The sequence below is a fragment of the Phascolarctos cinereus genome, unplaced genomic scaffold (genome assembly GCF_003287225.1).
Source record: "Phascolarctos cinereus isolate Bilbo 61053 unplaced genomic scaffold, phaCin_HiC Scaffold_39;HRSCAF=561, whole genome shotgun sequence".
NCBI lineage: Eukaryota > Metazoa > Chordata > Mammalia > Diprotodontia > Phascolarctidae > Phascolarctos > Phascolarctos cinereus.
In genome coordinates, this window is record NW_027555735.1 from 1,270 (window position 1) to 24,610 (window position 23,341).

At 34.6% G+C, this 23,341-nt stretch overlaps 1 protein-coding gene across 1 annotated transcript; it reads left to right on the forward strand.

Moving 5' to 3' along the window:
- The first annotated feature begins 1,234 nt into the window (after positions 1-1,234).
- On the forward strand, positions 1,235-21,657 carry LOC110203987 (transcriptional regulator ATRX-like). Its single transcript, XM_078150597.1, has 7 exons — positions 1,235-1,304; positions 1,742-1,917; positions 5,977-6,094; positions 16,398-16,528; positions 19,172-19,260; positions 21,304-21,374; positions 21,548-21,657. The coding sequence occupies exons 1-7, from the start codon at positions 1,235-1,237 to the stop codon at positions 21,655-21,657; spliced, it is 765 nt and encodes a 254-aa protein (XP_078006723.1).
- Positions 21,658-23,341: the final 1,684 nt, after the last annotated feature.

Genomic DNA, 23,341 nt, shown 5'->3' on the forward strand with positions numbered 1-23,341 from the left:
AAGAGATTTGTGGCTGGAAAACCAATTAGAAACTATTAGTATAGTTCAGAGAAAAATCAGCAGGAATGACTTTGTCCTCACTTGAAAGAAGTTCAGAGAAAAGGAAAACTGTCATTTGTTGGCATAGGTATGAAATAAAACTGGTCTTCACTTGATAACTAAGCAGGTGATATGAAAAGGTCTCACAAAATATCAATACAAACATGGAAAGTGTTTGTAATTAATAATAAAATTTGTGAAAAATAGTTTAAAAAGTCAGTGGTGGTGATGCTATGTAAATTCATATACACTTTATACTAATAGTATATGTGTAAATTGGTCCAGCAGTTCAGGAACATAATTTGGAATTGTGTACAATAGAAAAGTTTCTGAATTTTTAATGCTGCTTGACCCAGTTATGTGCTCCCAAGGAAGTCAGAGACAGAAAGAAAAACATACATTCCACAATATTAATATCAACACCTGTTGTATTGGGGGGAGGGGGAAGACAGCAAAACAAAAAGCCATTAGTTAATATTTGGAGACTGTTTCAGCCAGTTGTGATTTTTGAATGAATTGGAATATTTTACAATAATTTATATTTTTACAGTAATTGATGTATAAATATATACTATATTTTACAATATAAAAAAAATTGAAGAATTCAGAGAATGGAACAGATGGTATGCCAACTAATTGGCAAAGTAAATAGAACCAGTAAAATAATCTGTCCATTGCTATAAATAAGTAAATGCAAAGTGCAATGACAGATACTGATTCAAGTGGACAAATGATGAGACAGGCACATATCCTTCCTCTATGTAGAGAGGTGGGGATTAAGGAAAAGAATACTCATATGATAGATGATTTTGCAATTTTTTCTGTTTCCAGGCATGATTTTTTGTGGATGATTGAATAGATCAGAAAATGTGGTACAAAAATTAAAAGATACCTTTAAAAAAAAACAAACAAACTTTAAATGACATGTTCTGGTTAGATAATGCATAAGCCTTAGTTAAGATATCTTACTTTTAATCCATTGATATTTCTGCTCATTTGGCAAATGTGGCTCTCTAGCATAGCTTTTCAATATTTAAGCATTGCTCCATTGTGCAGTTGATCTTAGATAAGCATTAGTTGATACAAATTTTGTGAGAGTTAAATAATAGTAAAAAATTTTTTGGTAGGCCCGGATTTTGTTGTGTGTGATGAAGGTCATATACTAAAAAATGAAGCTTCAGCTGTATCCAAAGCTATGAATTTGATTCGTTCAAAAAGACGAATTATTTTAACAGGAACACCTCTACAAAATAATCTAATTGAATGTAAGTTACTGTCCTCTTTTGAGTTATTTTGAGCTATTTTTTCAGCATGGATATGATTTATGTTCCTAATCTCTTTACCTACAGTCTTTTTAGAATTTTTTTCTTTTATTTATTAACTTGTCTGAATTATTTCAATTATTATAACATTTATTTCTGTTAAAATTTGTGTTAAATTATGTCTTTGTGTTTTAAAAATATTACTAAAGTTTTACTTATCATTAAATTTTCTGAACTATTTCTAAAAAATGTGCTTACCAACATCTTCAAATATAGTTGGATTGTTAAATAATTATTTGGCAAGTGCTAATGAATTATCACATTTCATCAGATCTCATTTATTTAAAAAAACTTTGTTCATCATTATTGCATTAATGATATAAAATTGGTTGAATAAAATGTGATATATTTGCAATGACAATTTATTTTTCTTCTCTTAGATCACTGTATGGTTAATTTTGTCAAAGAGAATCTACTTGGTTCTATTACGGATTTTAGGAATCGATTCATAAATCCAATTCAAAATGGCCAGTGTGCAGATTCCACCACGACAAATGTTCAAGTAATGAAAAAGCGTGCCCATATTCTCTATGAAATGTTAGCTGGCTGTGTTCAGGTAGATGTAAATTATATATTCATCTATACTCAGTTTTAGTTGAAAACTCTGTAATTTTGCTTGAAACCACTTCATGATATGTTGTTACATTTGAAGTATAAAGTAAGAAAGGCAAAGGTCCAAGCATGATCAATTTATTAGACTAGCAGTAACCAGTGAGTTGAATCAGTTGCTTCTCTCAGTGACAAAGACCCCAAGGTAATTAGTTAGTTTTGGGAAATTCAAGAGAACAAAGGACATAGTTGGATAGGTAAGGAAAGACAGTTAGGGTAGATAGTCATAGGTGTTGGGACAGCATGATTGGTTACATCAAGGAAACTGGTGCTAGTAACTCCTCTCAGCATATTGTAGACATTGTGAGTGGACCTGAATTAGCAGATTCTCCAGAAAGATTTGTTAGGAAGATAATGGTTTTCCTTGGTGGTGCAGAGACACTTCAGGGGCACTGTATCTCTTAGAACTTCCTTCAAGACAACTTGGTTCAAGATAACACCTGATGTTTTAGTATTTTCCTAGTTTTTCCCATTAATTGTAACTTTAATCTGAGAGGGAAAGTTGAGTTCTCAGGCTCAATTCAAGGACAAAGAAAGGTGGCTAGATATGTAATTGATAAATGAATAATAATCTCTTATACAATATATCCTACTTTTGGTTGGAGAAAAGTTATTTTTACCAAAATTTTTGGCACTGTCAGATTGTTAAACATTAGAAACTGACAAGTTTTTTTTTATCAGTAGAAAGACATTAAAGAATAGGCATTGCCATCTGTTTTCCTGTTGCACCCTAAGGACTGTGGGACTTTTCAATCTGACTTGGAACTGAAGTCTTACACACACACACACACACACACACATATATGTATATATATATATATATATATATATATATATATATATATATATATATATATACATATAGTGTGTGTGTGTGTGTGTATGTAATATCTATTTGTATCCCTAGTGCTTTGCACATATGGCAAGTATTTAACAAATATGTCCATTCATTCAATTATTCATCACCTTGAACCTGTAAACTTCAAGGAGTTCAAACACCATCTGTCCTGCCCAAGCAACCCAGGGGTGAGAACAGAAGTGGAAAAGGACACAGAAGACCATGTAGCTCTCTGAATTTTGATCAAGGAGCTGGATGGATGAAGGGAGGAATAAAAAACTAGGCTTCTTAGCCACCCAGTACCCTGATCCAGGACAGCCTGCTACATCTAAGAGTAGACACACCAAGTGAAAGAGAAGCAACATCAGATAGTCAAGTTAACAAGCATTTATTAAGCACTTTCCATGTGTCAGGTATTGTATTGGAGACACATAGCCACCATCCCAAAATCAAGAAATTGCCATTCTAACAAGGAAACTGTATTTGAGATATATAAACAATGTAAAAAAAAGGAATAATTTCAAAAAGGAAGGTATTAGTAGTGGGGGATGGAGAGCGAAGGAGGAGAGACCAGGAAAGGCTTCAGGTAGTAGATGGAATTTGAGGTAAGACTTAAAATTAAGTCAAAATTTTATTTATATGTTTGTAAATATCCATGTACTGCATTTAAGTTGTCAATTGTGTTAGTATTTATCAGTCAGACTTTTCCTGACCCCATAGAATATGGCGCTTCTGTCATCCATTATCTCTCAAACTCTATCCAAGTTTATGTTCGTTGTTTGCATGGCACTATTCTAACCAGCTTCAGTATTTGGCCTTCCAGTGAATAGCCAGAATTAGTTAATTTAAGTACTGAATGATTTGGTTTCCTTGTTGTCCAAGGGACTCTGGAAAGTCTTCTCCAGTACCAAAATCTGAAAGTGTTGATTTTGTGGAGCACAGCTTTCTTTATAGTTCCAATTCTCCCATTGCTCCTGGAAAAACCATAGTTTTCACTATATGGAAGGGTCAGCAGGGTAATGCCTCTGCTTTTCAGCCTGCTGCCTAGATGTGCCTTTCTTTCCAAGGAGCAGTCTCTTTTAATTTCATGGCTGATGTCACCATGTGCAGAGATTTAAGCCCAAGACCATAAAATCTGACACTACTTCCATTTATTCTCCCTCTATTTGTCAGGAAGTGATGGCCAAGCAATCAAGATTGTAGTTTTGTTTTTTTTTTATTTTACATTTCAGGACATAGGTCAGAATAGTTAGTTTCTAGTAATTTCCTTTATTCATTTTTTTTCTGAAAAACCTCATTTTTTAATTTTCATAGTAAAAATTTGGGGCCCCTCTCTTTTTAGATCAAACTAGCTCATGACTTGAAAAAGCCTCACTTCAATTAAAGTCCATTTTTCTCCCATAGAATCATATTCAGCTTTGCAGGGTAGATCATGTAAGACTGTATCTTTTGCCTTTTAGGTATTCCATGTTTTCTCACAAAATTTCTATCAGTAGCTGCCAGATCTTGTGGAATCATAAGTAGTGTGTGAACTGGTTCTTTCTGGATGAAGCATTTTTTGTTTGACACGGACTTTATGAATTTTGGCATTTGTGAGATTTTCTGTTTGAGATTACTTTCAGGAAATGATTGGGGTATTCTTTTTCTCTTTACTTTGCTCTCTTGTTCTAATAGATTAGGGTAGTTTTACTCATGGTTTCTCAAATTACAGTATGTTGATCTTTTTTTTTTTTGTTACGGTTTTTAGGGAGTTGAATGAGTCTTAAATTATTTTTCCTTGGCCCATTTTCTATTTTACTAGTTTTTTACATCAGAATCTTAGATTTCTTTTTTTTCCCTCAATGCTCTTGTAAATTCAGTTACCATTCTTTCCTCCAGGCCTTTTAGTCAAAAGACTCTTTCCTTATTTAACCCAGGTATTCATGCTAGATAGTTGGAACCCATTGAATATTTTTGTAATCATTATGACTAATTTGCTTATTTATTGTGGGCATCTCTAGTTTTTATGTACATACACATACATATATATGTATATTTATGCTGATGAAAGCTTTCTTTGATTTACTCATCTCTCTAGCTTTGGACATTTTATACCTTCTGCTGTACTTTTGATTGGGATGGTTAGTCTCAGAGTAATAATTTTTAAAGTTTCTTTATCTCAGTTAAGGACCTTGGCTCCCTTGGACTTGAAATCAAATTCACCCTTGAATTCTTACTACCTTGGACTCTTAGAAAGTTACTTCACCTCTGTTTGCCTTTGTTTCCTCAGTAGTAAAATGTGCTTACAGGCTTGTTGTGAGGATCAAAGGAGATAATATATGTAGAGTGCTTAGTGCTTTAGGCTTGGCATATAGTATAAACGTTAGAGATTTATTACTCTCTGTTGCAGCTAAAATCCCATCTTCTATAGGAAATCTTTTCCAATTCTCAATTATGTTGCCTTTCCTCTTTGAATAATTTCCATATTTATTGTGTACATTTCTGGTTTTGACAATATTGTTAGCTTCTTTTTTCTTTCTTAGATTGTGAACTCTTTAAGGGCAGGGACTGTTATTTTGCCTTTGTTGTAGACCCAGCACATTGCCTGCCACATGATGGACTCTTAATAAATGTTGTTGACCGACTGACAGACTGACCATCTTATGACTTTTAAAACACAAAACCATGTGGACAGCCTCTGCAAAAGAATCCCTATAGAAAAAAGCAGCCTAGCACTGTTGTAGGTACCACAACATTGACTACTAAATACTAAAAGCCACCCAGTCTGAAATCTATCAGTTTTGTTGATGTGAAAAGTGAAGGCAGAGAACCATTTGGGGAGTCAAAATTTGGTATGTCTTCATGAGAAATTTTAAATACAGATAATATAATAAATTTATGAAATGCAAGATAATAGAAAATGAAGAACTATGTGTATGGTGAAAATTAGGTCAGAAGGGACCATTTGTTGGATAGTGAAAAAAGAATTTATTTTCACTGGACTCAGGTTGTTTTTTTTTTTATTAGTACAGAAAAGATCATTTTTAAAAGTTAAATCTAAGAGAACCAGTGATTGATTATGTTAAAGAGATTATAAGCTTGAGAGTTAGGCTATTTTGGAGTTTGGAATATACCTGAATTAATTACTAGTATGAGAGCATAATTTATTTTCATTTCTTTATCTTACAGAGGAAAGATTGCACAACATTAGCAGAGTTTTTACCACCCAAACATGAGTATGTATTAGCAGTAAGAATGACTTCTATTCAGTGCAAGCTTTACCAGTACTATTTGGATCACTTAACAGGTAAAAAAAAAATTAATTTGTGTGATTATTCTTTCATGTAATTATAAGGGTTTATTTGTTCCTCAAATAAAAGTGTTATTTAAAAAATTTGGAGACTTCCCCTTCCGGGAGCCAAGATGGTGGAGTGAAAAGGTAGTCTCTCTCACTCTCCCCTATCAACCTCTGAAAACCCAGAAAATATCACCCCAGAAAAAAACCCCTGGAACACCTGAACTAGAAGAAAGACAGGGAGCAGCAGTGCAGCAGCCCAGCAAAGGGTCTCCCAGTGCCTCAGCAAAAATAAGGGAGGCAGAACTACAAGGGGCCCCAGGCAATAAGTACCCTGCACATTCATCTGAAAGGAGGTGAAGAAAACAACTAAAGGCTTCCTAAAGCCCCGCCTTGCTGATTCCAACCCCAAACAGGTGAGCTGTCAGAGCCCTGAGCCTCCAATTGTGAAGAAATCCTGAAGCCCAGGTGGTAGAGCAGGCAAACACCAACACCTGGACCTCCGAGTGCCTCAGTGAGGGTGGGGGAACCGGTGGAAACCAGCTCAGAAAACCACCAGGTGCCTGGCACTCCACCAAAGGAATCTCCCAGTGCATTAGCAGAAAGAGGGAGACAACACTGCAGGGGCCCCAGGCAGATAAACACCCTGCAGCACCCATCTAAAAGGAGCTGAAGAAAGCTAAAGGAAAGGAAAAGCAGGCAACCTAGAATTGCCTGAAAGTTCCAGCCTTGCTGATTCCAGCCCAACACAGGTAAGCTGCCAGAAACCTACAGCCTCCAATTGCCAGCATAAGAGGCCCCAGCACAAAAGCCAGTGACCAAGACCTAGGCTCCCAACACAAGAAGCTTGGGTCAGTACCCTCTGTTCCCCAGCAGGAGAGCTCAATCTCTTTAAAGGCCAGGGAATAAAGAAACACCATGAGTAAAAAGAAATGTACCATAGATTCATATTATGAGAAGAGTGAAGATCAAGACAGAAATTCTGAAGAGGACAACATTGTCAACAAACCCACACTGCAGCAACAAAAGGGAATATGAACTGGTCTGAAGCCCAAAAAGCCTTCTTAGAAGAGCTCAAGAAGGATTTTAATAGTCAAATGAGAGAGGTAGAAGAGTCCTTCAAAAATACAATTGGCCAATTGGAAAAAAAATACACTGAAGAAAACAAGTTCCTAAAAACACAATTGGCCAATTGAAGAAGGAAGGACAAAAACTAACAGAAGAGTATACTGAAGGAAACAAGTCCCTAAAAAACACAATTGGCCAGTTGAAGAAGGAAGTACAAAAACTAACAGAAGAAAACAATCTGTTAAAAACTAGAATTGGACAAATGGAAACTAATGTCTCTATGAGAGAGCAAGAATCAGTCAAACAGAAACAAAAAAATGAAAAAATAGATGAAAATGTAAAATACCTCATCAGTAAAACAACCGACCTGGAAAATCCACTAGGGAGAGACAATTTAAAAATTATTGGACTACCTGAAAATCATGATAAAAAAAGAGCCTGGACAGTGTCTTTCAGAAAATCATAAAGGAAAACTCCCTGAAAGCCCTAGAACCAGAAGGGAAAATAACCATAGAAAGAATCCACCGATCACCACCTGAAAGAGATCCCAAATTGACAACAAGGAATATAATAGCAAAATTCCAAAATTACCAGATGAAAGAGAAGGTGCTGCAAGCAGCCAGAAAGAAAATTTAAATATCATGGAACCACAGTCAGGATTACACAGGACCTTGCAGCTTCTACATTAAAAGACGCAGGGCATGGAACATGATATTCTGTAAGGCAAAGGAGCTTGGAATGCAGCCAAGGATCAATTACCCAGCAAAAATGAGCATCATTTTTCAAGGGAGGAGGTGGATATTCAACGAAATAGGAGACTTCCAAACTTTCCTGATAAAAAGACCAGAGCTCAACAAAAAATTTGATCTTCAAGTACAGGACTCAAGAAGGACTTAAAAAGGTAAATGGGACAGAAGGATACAATATGTGTTAATAAGGGGGGGCTGTTTAAACCCCTACAAGGGAATATGAGACTTGCAACCCTTGAGAACTGTATTGTTATTACACCTTGTTAAAGGAGTATACATAAAGAGGGTGGATATTAGTTGACTTTGATGTAATGATAAAAAAAATCTAATCAAGTGGGTTAAATGGATCCAAATAAGTGGATCAATCTGATCTTAGAAAATGTACTGAGAAAGGAGGAGGCAGACAAGGGTAAATTACATTACAGGAAAAGACACAAAATCCTATTACAGCAGAGGGAAAGGAGGGAGGGGGGAGCATTGTTTGAACCTTACTCTCATCAGATTTGGCTCAAGAAGGGCATAATATAATCAGTTAGGTATAGAAATCTAACTTGCCCTATAGGCAGTAGGAGGGAAAAGGGGAAAGAAAAGGGAGGGGGAAAGAAGGGAGGGAAGAAGCAGTAAGACTAAAGGGGAAGAAAAGGGAAAGGGATAATAAAAGGGGAGGGACTGAAGGAGGCGGTGGTCAAAAGCAAAACACTAGTGAAGGGGGAAAGGAAAAAGGAGAAAGAAAAGCATAAATGGGGGAAAAAGGATGGAGAAAAAGACACAGATAGTAATCATAACTGTGAATGTGAATGGGATGAACTCTCCCATAAAAGGAAACGGATTGCAGAATGGATTAAAAACCATAATCCTACAATATGTTGTTTACAGGAAACACATTTGAAAAAGAGTGACACATACAGGGTAAAGGTAAAAGGCTGGAGCAGAATATATTATGCGTCAGCTGAAGTAAAAAAGCAGGGGTAGCAATCCTGATCTCAGACAAAGCAAAAGCAAAAATAGATCTAATCAAAAGAGATAAGGAAGGAAACTACATCCTGCTAAAAGACACCATAGACAATGAAGTAATATCATTACTAAACATATATGTACCAAATGGTACAGCATCCAAATTCTTACAGGAGAAGTTCAGGGAGTTACAGGAAGAAACAGACAGCAAAACTATACTAGTGGGGGACCTGAACCTCCCCCTCCTCGGCACTAGATAAGTCTAACCACAAAATAAACAAGAAAGAAGTTAAGGAGGTGAATAGAACATTAGAAAAGTTAGGTATGATAGACCTCTGGAGAAAACTGAATGGGGATAGAAAGGAATATACTTTTTTCTCGCAGTACATGGCACATACACAAAAATTGACCATGTACTAGGGCATAAAAACCTCACAATCCAATGCAGAAAGGCAGAAATATTAAATGCATCCTTTTCAGATCATGATGCAATAAAAATTATATGTAATAAAGGGCCATGGAAAGATAGACTAAAAAAAATTGGAAACTAAATAATCTAATCCTAAAAAATGATTGGGTCAAACAACAAATCATAGAAACAATCAATAATTTCATTCAAGAGAATGACAATAATGAGACAACATACCAAAACCTATGGGATGCAGCAAAGCAGTTCTTAGGGGAAGTTTTATATCTCTAAATGCTTACATAAATAAAATAGAAAAAGAGGAGATTAATGAATTGGGCATACAACTAAAAAAACTAGAAAAAGAACAAATTAAAAATCCTCAACTAAACACCAAATTAGAAATATTGAAAACCAAAGGAAAAATTAATAAAATTGAAATTAAGAAAACTATTGAACTAATAAATAAAACTAAGAGCTGGTTTTATGAAAAAACCAATAAAATAGATAAGCCTTTGGTTAATTTAATTAAAAAAAAAAGAAGAAAACCAAATTACTAGTATCAAGAATGAAAAGGGTGAAGCTACCACCAAGGAAGAGGAAATTAAAACAATAATTAGGAATTATTTTGCCCAACTATATGCCAACAAATTTGACAATCTTAGTGAAATGGATACATATTTACAAAAATATAAATTGCCCAGATTAACCGAAGAGGAAGTAAAATACTTAAATAACCCCATCTCAGAAAAAGAAATTGAACAAGCCATTGATGAACTCCCTAGGAAAAAATCTCCAGGGCCAGATGGATTTACATGCGAATTCTATCAAACATTTAAAGAACAATTAATTCCAATACTATATAGACTATTTGGGAAAATAGGTGAAGAAGGAGTCTTACCAAATTCTTTTTATGATACAAATATGGTGTTGATACCTAAACCAGGAAGAGTCAAAATAGAGAAAGAAAATTATAGACCAATTTCTCTAATGAATATAGATGCAAAAATTTTAAACAAAATACTAGCAAGTAGATTGCAGCAACTTATCACAAGAATAATACACTATGACCAGGTAGGATTTATACCAGGAATGCAGGGTTGGTTCAATATTAGGAAAACTATCAGCATCATTGAGCATATCAACACAAAACCAACAGAAACCACATGATCATCTCAATAGATGCAGAAAAAGCTTTTGATAAAATACAACACCCATTCCTATTAAAAACACTAGAAAGCATAGGTATAAATGGAGTCTTCCTTAAAATAATAAATAGCATATTCTAAAACCTTCAGCAAGCATTATATGTAATGGGGACAGGCTAGAAGCATTTCCAATAAGATCGGGGTGAAACAAGGATGTCCATTATCACCACTGTTATTCAATATTGTACTGGAAACCTTAGCTTTAGCAATAAGAGAAGAAAAAGAAATTGAAGGCATTAGAATAGGCAAAGAAGAAACAAAGCTATCACTCTTTGCAGATGACATGATGATATACTTAGAGAATCCTAGAGAATCAAGTAAAAAACTACTTGAAATAATAAACAACTTTAGCAAAGTTGCAGGCTATAAAATAAACCCACATAAATCATCAGCATTTCTATATATTACCAACAAAGCCCAACAGCAAGAGATAGAAAGAGAAATCCCATTTAAACTTACTGTAGACATTATAAAATATTTAGGAGTCTACCTCCAAACAAACCCAGGAACTCTATGAACACAATTACAAAACACTTTTCACACAAATAAAATCAGATCTAAATAATTGGAAAAACATCAGTTGCTCATGGGTAGGCCGAGCTAATATAATAAAAATGACAATCCTACCTAAGCTAATTTACTTATTCAGTGCCATACCAATCAAACTACCAAAATTATTTTATAGAGTTAGAAAAAATAATAACAAGATTCATTTGGAAAAACAAAAGGTCCAGAATATCAAAGGAACTAATGAAAAGAAATGCAGGGGAAGGTGGCCTAGCAATTCCAGATCTTAAATTGTATTATAAAGCAGCAATCATCAAAACTGCTTGGTACTGGCTAAGAAATAGGGAGGTGGATCAGTGGAATAGGTTAAATATGCAAGACACAGTAGTCAATGACTATAGTAATCTATTATTTGATAAACCCAAAGACCCCAGCTTCTGGGATAAGAACCCACTCTTTGAAAAAAACTGCTGGGAAAACTGGAAAAGAGTATGGCAGAAACTAGGCATAGACCCAAATCTCACTATACCAAAATAAAGTCAAAATGGGTTCATGACTTAGATATAAAGGCTGATACCATAAGTAAACTGGGAGAACAAGGAATAGTTTACCTATCAGATCTATGGAGAACAGAAGAATTCATGACCAAACAGGAGATAGAGAACATTATGAAAAGCAAAATGGATAATTTTGATTACATTAAATTGAAAAGTTTTTGCACAAACAAAGCCAATGCAACTAAGATTAGAAGGAAGGTAGAAAATTGGGAAAGAATTTTTACAACCAGTCTCTCTGATAAAGGCCTCATTTCTAAAATATATAGAGAATTAAGACAAATTTATAAGAACACAAGCCATTCCCCAATTGATAAATGGTCAGAGGATGCTCTAAATCGTTATTGATTAGAGAAATGCAAATCAAAACAACTCTGAGGTACCACATCACATGTATCAGATTGACCAACACGACAAAACAGGAAAATCATAAATGTTGGAGATGTGGGAAAATGGGAACACTAATACATTGTTGGTGGAGTTGTGAAATGATCCAAGATTTTGGAGAACAATTTGGAACTATGCCCCAAAGGCTACAAAACTGTGCATACCCTTTGATCCAGCAATAGCACTTCTAGGGCTATATCCCAAAGAGATCAAACAAGTGGGAAAAGGACCCACATGTACAAAAATATTCATAGCAGCTCTTTTTGTGGTGGCAAAGAATTGGAAATTGAGAGGATGCCCATCCATTGGGGAATGGCTGAGCAAGTTGTGGTATATGAATGTAATGGAATACTATTGTGCTATAAGAAATGATGAACAGGCTGACTTCAGAAAAACCTGGAAAGACTTATATGGTCTGATGCTGAGTGAAGTGAGCAGAACCAAGAGGACTTTGTACACAATAACAGCCACGTTATGCAGTGACTAAGATTGTTAAACTGAACTCTTTTCAGCATTATGAGGATCTAAGACATCTCCAGAGGCCTTGGGATGGAAAATGCTGTCCACATTCAAAGAAAGAACTACAGAAGTTGAATCGCTACCACTTATTTTTACTTTCTGTTGAGTTTTGTTTCATTTTTCTGATAGTTCTTCCTATTGGTTTTAATTTTTACTTACAACTTCACTAATGTGAAAATATGTTTAATGGGTATGTAAATGTACAGCCTGTATCAGATTGTGCGCCATCTTGGGAGAGTGGGGGGAGGAAGGGGAGAAAAATTTTCAACTCAAAAGCATGTGGAAGTGATTCTTAATAAATCAAAATAAATTAATAAAATTAAAAAATATATTTGGTCGTATCTCATACCATCCTCATTTTAAGAATAGTGCAAAAATAAGTACAGAATGAAGCAAGCTCCCAGTAAGAAAAATTTAACGTCTTTTGTATTTAGAAATCATTCTGAAATAACACATTGTGACTATAATCTGACTGTATTTTGTAGTAATGATGAAGTTAACATAAGGAATTTGATGACAGTTTTGTGTAAAACTTTTGCAAAGAAAGGTAAACTAGGAAACGCTTGGTAGACTATAATGGTTATAACCTGTATTGCAACTATATAGGCAGTTCAGAAGTATTCCACAAACAAGGGCTTTAAAAATATTTTAAATCTTTATTTTAAAAAAGATTCTGTTTCAAAAATTGTCACAACTATAGACCTTGTACTGATAGAAAAACAAGATTTGTTTTTAATAATTAATAATTTTCCCTAGAAAACAGACACAGGATATTCTGATAAAAAATTTTCAGAAATAAATTGGTAGAAAAAGGGGAATTTATTAAAGTGCTAACAAAATTCAGGTAAAGAAAGGTAGGTTTTCTGATTGTGAATATATACTGTATCTGGAGTTACTAAACGTTTCATATGTTTAATCTTTAGGGAAATGTTACTCTACTAGAATCCTAATATGTGTTGTAGAGTATTCATATAGATAAACGAGTAAGGAAATTTTGGACCTGGCTATCATGGCATATTTTTACCAGAGGCATACTTATATCAAAATATGAAAATAGTAGAAATTAATAAAAGTTATTGAAGATTCACAAAAAGTGAAAACCTCTCAAATGACGAAGAAGATATTTAAGCAAAACCTACTGATAACGTATGCAACATTGTGTCTTAATTCCTATAGTCTTTTTTTTCATAGACTAAAGGAGATATATGTGCCATTATCTAGTCTCTAAAATGATTATTTTATTTTTAAAATTGCAGAGTTTGACATCTTTTAGTGATCACATATTTTAAATTGTCATTTTGCATTTTTTCCTTGTGGCCTTAATTATTTCCCTTTACATATATAAATCTTGGAGTTCTTTTTTCCCCCAAATTCTTTATAATTTGATATTTAAAGCCTTTTATAACCTGGCCTCTCTAATCATTCAGTTTGTCAGTCCCCTCCCTGTGCTCTTCAGTCATTAACATCGGCCTGTTCTTTGGTCAGTACATTCATTCTTCTGACTCTTGGCATTTTCTCTCTGCGTTCTCCAGGTTTGGCATGCTTTCTGCATCTATAACCCTAGTTTTCTTCAAATCCCTCCTAAAATCTCACCTCCCACAAGAGACCTTTCCTGATCCTTCTTAATTTCTACTGCCTTCCCACTAGTCATTATTTTCAAATTTTTCCAATATATAAAGTATTTGCAAGTTACTTCTGCCTTTAGACTACAAGTTTTTCAGAGAAAGGACTGTCTTTTACCTTTCTTTGCATTCTTAGTTCTTAGCATAATACCTAGCAAATAATAGGTGTTTAATAAATGTTTATTGATTGACAATTTATCTCACCTGCAGTTACATAGCTTCATCAATGGTTTTGTCTACTTTCTTGATTCTGAAAATTTTGTACCACTTAATTACTCCCTCCTTCTAATTATTTTCTCTCTCTCTCTCTCTCTCTCTTTTTTTTTTACCTTTCATGGGACTCTGTCATGATTCTTCTATGCCTAATTCTCTTATTACCTTTCTTGCTATTTCCCCTATCCTTCTGACTATACTACTTTGTTGATTCATCATTTCCCTAATTGTTGTTATTCTCCATATTGCTGTCCTAGACTCTCCTCTTTTTTTCCAGCACTTTTTCTCTTATAGTGATAGACTGTGAATCAGGAATATCTCAGCTTGATTATATTAATAGATGAAGAAAATATCTCTTTTTAAATTTATTTTGATTTTTAACAATCACTTCCATAAGCTTTTGAGTTTTAAATTTTTCTCCCCCTCCCTCTTCACCTCCTTCCCCGAGATGGCGTGCAGTTTGATATAGGCTATACATATATATTCCTATTAAACATATTTTCACACTAGTGATGTTATAAGGAATAATTAGAACCAATAGGAAGAACCACCAGAAAGAGGAAACAAAACACAACAGAAAGAAAAAAATAGCAAATAGTATGCTTCAATCTGCATCAAACTCCATAGTTCTTTCTTTGGATGTGGATAGCACTTTCCATCACGAGGCCTTTGGAGATGTCTTAGATCCTTGCACTGATGAGAAGGGCTAAGTCTATCAATATTAGTCATCGCACAACGTGGCTGTTAACTGTTAAAAACTCAAATCAACTACAGAGGACCTATGAAGGAGTAAGAAGTAACAAATAATAGTATGTATAGTATAGTTTTACATATGTTTATAAATCTATCAAATGGTGTCCTTCTCTAGTGCAGAGTAGGAAGGAGGGAAGGAGACAGTTTGGAACTTAAAATGTAACGAAGAAAATAACAATTTATTATTAATAGATTTGATATTATGAAAACCTCTCAAATGACAAATACATAATCTATTCGGTGAAGACTGAATTGGAATGGTGAGATGTAAAATGGTAAGACCAATTGAAAGGCTATAAAAAGATGATAAGAGATTTATCTATGTAGTTTAAAAGAATAGAAGAGATTGGAGAGAAGTGAAAATGATTTAGAAGGTGATTGTGCATGTGGAATATATGAGTAGGAATTGAGAATTGACACCAAGGTTGCACATAAGTGATAGGAAAGCTGAGGATAGGTGGGTTCTGTGTTGTGGTAATATTCAGTTTATAGGCTAACTAGTTCTAAATGTCCATTACTGGGGCATCACACTGGGGATAAGAATTCAGCAGAGCTAGGTGGAATGCTGGGCTACAGACAGGAAGACCTGAGTTCAAATCCAGCATTAAAGTTACTCTCTTTGTGACTCTGGGCAAGTCACTTAGCTTGACTTCCTTAATTTCCTTATTTGCAAAATGTGCATAATAAGTTATTTCCTAGAGTTGTTTTGAGGATCAGATGAGATATTTGTAAAGTGCTCAGCACAATGTGTTGAATATAGTAGATTTTATATAAATACTAGCGATGACAATGATAATGATGATGATAGCTAGCCAAGATATAGTAGTGTGGATTTACGTTTTATTCGTAAAGATCAAAGTATGAGAAAAAGTAACAGAGGAAAGGAAGTTGTACCTAAATCAGTAATTGTGAAAAATAGTAATGAAAGCCATAGCTGGTAAAAGGGTGGGAAGTGTTTAGAAAGAATGGTATTAAATAAGTTATGTAATCATAAAGAAAAAAATTGTAAAGTGAATTAATGATTCCAAATAAAAACGTTCTAGTATTCTAGAGTCATCTCACAATTAGATTTTCCAGGTTCTAACCTTGATCTAGACACAGTTGTGCATCTGCTGTTTTTCCTACTCCTAAACTTTTATCAACTTTTCCTGTATAGGCAACCCTTGTCTTGTATTTGATATATTTCTCTAATAAGTATTGAGTCACAAGTAATAAGATCTTTTTAATGTCAATAGTTTTACCTCCCTCCAAATCTATTAAACATTTATGATATATTTAGATTCTTGTTGAAACTCTAGACCGTGGTATTCATGACTTTCTCTAGTGAAAAAATTTGAACATTTTAAACTTTAACTTACATGCCTTTTATTATCAGGAACAGGAAGTACTAGAGAAGGAGGAAGAGGAAAAGCAGGAACAAAACTCTTCCAGGATTTTCAAATATTAAGCAGAATTTGGACTCATCCATGGTGCTTACAGCTGGACTATATTAGCAAAGAAAACAAGGTAAATTAGATATTCATACTTAAGTATCTATTTAGTAGTCTGATTTCATTCCAACTCATTTTCTCCAGTGTTTCTCCCTGTATCATCCTCACTATTTATTTATAGTTTTCAGCATTTTGAGTTCCAAATTTTCTTCCCATCTCTCCCCTCTCCTCCCCAAGACACTGTGCAGTTTGATAGAGGCTTATACATTTATATTGAACCTATTTTCACATTAGTCATGTTGTAAAGAAGAATTAGAAACAACGTCATCCTCACTCTTTTAATGATCTTCATTCTCTCCCTGTCTCCTGATGCTTTCCTATTCCATATAAACATGTCTGTGTTTCCCCATTCTCAAAAAATGTGCCTGATCTATCTATTCCTGCCAGGTGTTGTCACATCCTTTCCTTTTGCAGCAAAATTTCTCGAGAGAGCTGCCTACAATAGGTCCTTCCTACCTTCTTGCTAACTTTTCTTAACTCTGTATAATCTGGTCTTTCACTATTCAGCCAAAACTTCTTTCTATGAAATTACTAAGTCTCTTAATTGTCAAACTTAATGGTCTTTTCTTAAACTTCAATCTTTGTGACCCTTCTGTAGTGTTGCCCAAGACTCTTGATTACCTGTTTCCCATATTAGTCTCACTTCTGAGTTTTCAGTATCACCAGTTGCCTACTGGACTTTTGATACTAATTAACCTGGAAATTTTTCAAATTCATCATGTCTGAAACCAGTCTTACTTTTTTTGGACTGCCACTATTGAAAGTATCAATATTTTTACTTTTGGTTTCCAGGTAACACTGGCATCAACTTTAGCTCTTAATTAGCCTCCATACTATGTAGATGTCAAATGTTGGCATATCTGCATTCCAAATACCTTTTACATTTAACATTTCAATTCAGGCCATCATCACCAATATCGTATTTTACCTAACAATATGTCTAACTAAATTACTGCCCCATTCATGAAACTCAAGTAGTTCTCTGTTTTCCCTAGAATCAAATGTATACTACACTATTTGATGTTTAAATTCCTTATAAGCAAGTCTAATGTGTATTTTCCATGTTCATATATTATAATTCTTATACACACTGAGTTTCAAGAAAGTCTTCTTTCTTACCATTACATCTTTAACCCCTGTACTTTTGCACTGCATACACATGTCTAGAATGTACTGATTTCATCCACAAAAATCCTCACTTCTTCCTTTCAAAACCTTATATTCAAAGTCTTTATTCCCAAGTTACTAGCATGTTACTTCTTCAACTGTGTAATATTTGACTGCGAATCTACATGCATAAATGTTATTTCTGCACCATAGTCCAACATCTATTTGAAAAAGAGGGCAGTATAGTTTTAGTACATTTCAGTATAATTCATTATGAGATTTGTGGAGTTAAGAGCTGGCTATTGCATTGATCAGGATTTTTAAGTCTTCCAAAGTTGTCTAATTTACCTTTTTTGTATAAATTGTTCTTATATCACTCAGTTTAGTTCTCCCAAGTTTCTCTAAACATTTTAGAATATTTCTTGTGAATAATCATTTGAAAAGTAGGGGTTATGCAAAGTTTATTTTCATCAGCTTACTCCTTACCTGTAATACTTTTTATTTGTTGGGCTGTTTCCTCAGCTTGTGCTTACATTTTAGAGTTGAGCCTCTACATAGTGTTTATTATTAACAGTCAGCCAACATAGTTGTAGGAAAGCCATTTGCTATGATGGTATAGCATAGTAATTAAAACAAATAACCCTCTACAATTCCAGGGCCATATTTTACGCATAGTGATGGTTACAGAGTAGGCTCAAATCTGGGTTGCAATGGTAATGAGACACATGTAGGGAAGAACAAATGTTGCCCAAGTAAGTTAAAAATTCCGATATTCATATAATAAATCCCCCATACAGGAGCAGGTTGTTCAGCTAGTCTACTTGCTAATGCATTAAAACTTGATTGCATTTTATGGTATTAGTCTTGTCTGGGGCTTGGGTAAAAAAGTCAGATAGTACTAATCCCTGCTTTACACAGGTTATCAGAACATAGCAAATAATATCTTCTAATTTTTAGGAAGTATAAGGAAGTACAGTTAATGCAGTGTAATTATGCATGAAGTACTAGTAGTAATATTTATATGACAACTTATGGTTTGCAGAGCACACATACATTACTGCACATGTATGACCACCGTTTTAAACGTAGACTAGCTCTTACGAGATTAGTGCCACTGATATGATTGCTCCCATCTTACAGAAGAGAAAACTGAAGTTCACAGACATTAAGTTAATTGCACAGGATTACACATTGGAGAATGGAAGCGTGGTATTGCGGTAAAGCACAGCAACCATGTCTTTTCAAATTTTGGAGTTGCCACTTGTATGATTTTTCAAAAGTCTGAGTTTAGACTAAATGATGTCTAAGGATCTTTTTAGCTCTTATTCAATGATCCTAAGTGTTGAAGGTATAGTGTAGAATGAATACTTCCTGATTCCACGGCCCATAATCTATACTGTCCTTTATGTAGATGGGGGTTAGAGACTGAAACTAATGCAAAGGCCTTAAGCACTTTACACTAAGAGAAATAAGCAAAAAAAAAAATCTTTTAACATTTTTGATAAATGGTAATGATTAGCAAATTTTTTTAATTATTTTTTTTTCCTTTCAGGGGTATTTTGAGGAAGACAGGATGAATGAATTCATACCATCAGATTCTGATGAAACCTCACTGAGTTTAAGTTCAGATGATTATCCTAAGTAAATAGAATCTTTCTTTGTATAAATATGCTGTGTATTTTTTCATTTCAAACTTCCATAAATAGTAATAGCAATGTAATAAAATTAAAAATAGCTATCATTTTCATGTAATAGCTTATCATATTAAATTTTGCTCTAACATTTATTAGTTAGGAAAGAAGATCCGCATATGTGTATATTCTCACTATTATAGTTCACAAATTGTCATGTATTATACACATAATATATGTATGTACATATGCATACATACACATATATACATTTATATATACTGATACTCATATGCATATAGATCATAGAATTTGCACTTAGAAGTTGAAGATATCTTGATTGTTTCCTTTTTTGTTTTTCTAGTCTCCTTATTTTTCTTGGAATTTTAAAAATTAACAATTGAAGGAAATCAGAGAACTTACAGAAGAGTAGTAATAATGACTTAATATTTTTAAACTTTTTAACATTTTTCAACCTATGTTCTTTTGAATCTATAAAATACTGTATTAAAGTTTAAATTTTCTGTAAAATGAGCAGTGCCCCATTTAAGTCCTTTACAAAGCTAAAATTTGTGCATTTTCCAGAATATATATTTTCTGAATTAAAATATCAGTATTTTACCAGAAAAATATTTATTTTAAATTTAAATATTCATTTTAAACTTAATTTTTCTATAAAAGGCACTGCCCTGCTTATTTGGGATGATGTAATGTTAAATAAGCCAAACTTTTTTTTTGATAGGATCATGGAAAAATCTAGCATTTAAACCTGGAAGGAAATATAGGAACATTCTGTAATTTTACATGAGAAATTTTTTTGGTTTACTTTATAATTAGCCCTATATTACAGATCAAATTTTTTTTAAATTCATAATCTTTTCTAGGAAAAAAAAGTTCAAAGGGAAAAAAAGAACCAGCTCAGGTGGACATGAGGATGCAGAAGTAATTTAAGTATGGAATTCAAGATCCAGAGGTGGTGGTGAAGGGCATAAGATGAGCTGGCCAGCATTTCATCTGTGATGGTAAAAAAAAGAAAAAAGTGAGTCTAACGTAGAAGTAAACTTTTGTATTTATGTAAGGATCAAAAAATATTGGTAATATGATATCAGCTATTTACAGGCCAACTTTTTCAGAATGTACTATAACTTGAATAAAATCAAATAGGAAGACATATATAAAATGGGAAATACAGTGTAGCTTCACATCACAGCTCCTGCTTGTCCATAAGGCATTATGGAGGGAGTAATAACTTCACTTACACTTTGACTTTGTAAATGTGATCAGCTGCCAATGTCCTGAATATTTATGACATGGGTCTTTTAACAAGAACAGGACAGCAGCATGGTAACCACTTTTCTAAGTATATTTTCTATACAAAATAATTCCAAGATATAATCATTAAGTTCTCATACAGTACAATTATTTAAACAATAATCAATAAATAGCAAATATGTGAAAATTGCACCACCACAAAGACTGAGCACTGCCATTTCCTAGTGTAATCAAAGTTGGTATTAGTACAGTCTTGGCGAGCAAAATAGTCAGCAGATTGAATCTTGGTGATACACTTGACTGATTTCAGCTATGACTTGAAATGGAATGGTTGGACAGTACAGGTATCTTATGCAGAGATTTCAGTAGCAGAATGCACTTGGTTTGTTCTCATAGAAATGACAAGGATGCCAGTTGACAATTTAAAGACAGAAATGTTCTTATTTGCATGCTAAAATTCTAGTTGTGTCCCCTGTATTTGAACACTTTTCAATAATATTGTCTGTCTCTCTGTTCTGCCCACGAGCTCTGCCCCATATTAGCTAACTATCTTATAGGACACTACTTAGCCGGTGTGGCTTACTTTCCCTTTAAATCAGAGAAGCCGAAAAGCAGCAGTCTCGTTCTGAAGTTTACTTCAGCTTTTGGAGACGCTGAAAAGCCGCCAGTCTCTTTTGTCCGCCTGTGCGGTTTGCTTTCCCGCCTGTGCAGTTTGCTTTCACTTTAAATCTGAGACCCGAAAAGTGGCAGTTCTCGTTCTGATGTTCACTTTCACTTTAAGAGACCCCAATAAGCAGCAGTCTCGTTCTGAAGTTCACTTTCACTTAAGAGACCACCATAAGCGGCAGTCTCGTTCTGATGTTCACTTTCACTTTAAGAGACCACCATAAGCGGCAGTCTCCTTCTGAAGTTCACGTTCACTTTAAGAGACGCTGATAAGCGGCAGTCTCCTTCTGAAGTTCACGTTCACTTTAAGAGATTCCGATAAGCGGCAGTCTCGTTCTGAAGTTCACGTTCACTTTAAGAGACCCCGATAAGCCGGCAGTCTCTTCTGAAGTTCACGTTCACTTTAAGAGACCCCGATAAGCGGCAGTCTCGTTCTGAAGTTCACGTTCACTTTAAGAGATTCCGATAAGCGGCAGTCTCGTTCTGAAGTTCACGTTCACTTTAAGAGATTCCGATAAGCGGCAGTCTCGTTCTGAAGTTCACGTTCACTTTAAGAGACCCCGATAAGCGGCAGTCTGGTTTCTTTTTAATCCCCGCTTAACCTGGTGAAAATAAAAAAATATATAGGAAAAGTATCGCCCTACCTTGTTAGCGTCTTCTCTTGACGACTGGAGCTCCTTTTCTAGGCTGTTGGCCAAAACAGCCCACCTTGTCCAGGGCCACTCTGCCGGGGGAAGCCTTCCTTTCAGGTCTTGGCGCCAAATGCCGGAAGCGCCTGCGTCCCCGGCTGTGGTCTGATGCCGGCAGAGTGTGAAGAGAGAAAGAATCACGGGCCAGGTGAGAGCAGTGAAGAACAAACTCTGTTTATTGATCTGAGGCTCAGCTTATATAGTACTGGATCAAGCAACAGTAACATTATTATTCATGAAAAGTACAAATCTAGTTAAGTGATTTCCTTACTTCCTTGTACCTTGTCTGTTACATTCTTTACTGCGTCCTGTCCTGTACCCCATCCGTTTCCTCCCTTCCCGCGTCCTGGTCTCAAGAAACGGAACAGGGGGTGGTGAGCCGACATCTGAGTTTCACAGCTGTTAGGCTTAGTACAAACTACAGGTAAGACCCGGGCTGGCCGAAGCCCTCCAACTCTCCTCTACAGACTCAGAATGAGACTTTTTTTTTACATGTCCAACGCAGAAATTGTTTTACTTTACATATTTCTTTTTTTCCTTTCCTTTCTTTTTTCTTTGTCTTTTCTTTCTTTTTTTTTTCTTTTTTTTTTTTGGCAATTGGGGTTAAGTGACTTGCCCAGGGTCACACAGCTAGTAAGTATCAAGTGTTTGGTCTGAGGCCAGATTTGAACTCAGGTCCTCCTGACTTCAGGGCCAGTGCTCTATCCACTTTGCCACCTAGCTGACCCCAACTATACATATTTCTCAGAGGAATTATGCTTTTTTTTTTTTCATTTTCATTGGGAGGGTAAGGAGAGGGAGGGAAAGAAGGGAATCATTTTTTGCAGAGTGAAAAAAAAATTTTCTATATATATACACATATATTTTATATCTCTGTGTGGGGAGTCTATCTACACAGAGGCCTTGAGTACAACAATCTCCTGGGAAACTAATCATAAAAATTTATTACTTCCACTTGTTTCACTGTATCTGACATATATTCATCTTGTTGGTATTTTGTGCAAAGCATTTCTCTGTGTTAAACACAGTTATTTCTTGTCTTATTGACTATTGTTGTCTCTTGGCTTAATTAAAAGTGATAAGAAGTAAACTACATCTTACAAAAAGGTTCCATGGGCAATAACATTATACTAAACATATATGGACCAAATGGCATCTAAACTCTTAAAGGAAAAGTTAAATGAATTGTAGGAGTAAATGGTAAAATAATACTAGTGGGGACTTCAATTAACTGATCTCAGAAGTAGATAAATTTCACTATAAAACAAATAAGGAAGAAGTTAAAAGACCTTGACAAAAATTCACAATATCTTAGGGCACAAAAACCTCACAATCAAATTCAGGAAATCAGAACTATTAAGTGCACCTTTTCAGACTATGATTAAAAAATTATATTCAATAAAAGGCCATAGAAGCATAGATGAAAAGTTAATTGGAAATTAAACAATCAAATCCTAAAGAATG

Excerpts from the sequence above, each read along its gene's own strand:
- LOC110203987 (XM_078150597.1), top strand. The coding sequence starts at position 1,235 with ATGAATTTGATTCGTTCAAAAAGACGAATTATTTTAACAGGAACACCT. Across the intron at positions 19,261-21,303 it reads AGTTCAGATGATTATCCTAA|AGACCCCAATAAGCAGCAGT; the intron begins GTAAATAGAATC and ends TTTCACTTTAAG. Across the intron at positions 21,375-21,547 it reads CCACCATAAGCGGCAGTCTC|AGACCCCGATAAGCCGGCAG; the intron begins GTTCTGATGTTC and ends GTTCACTTTAAG.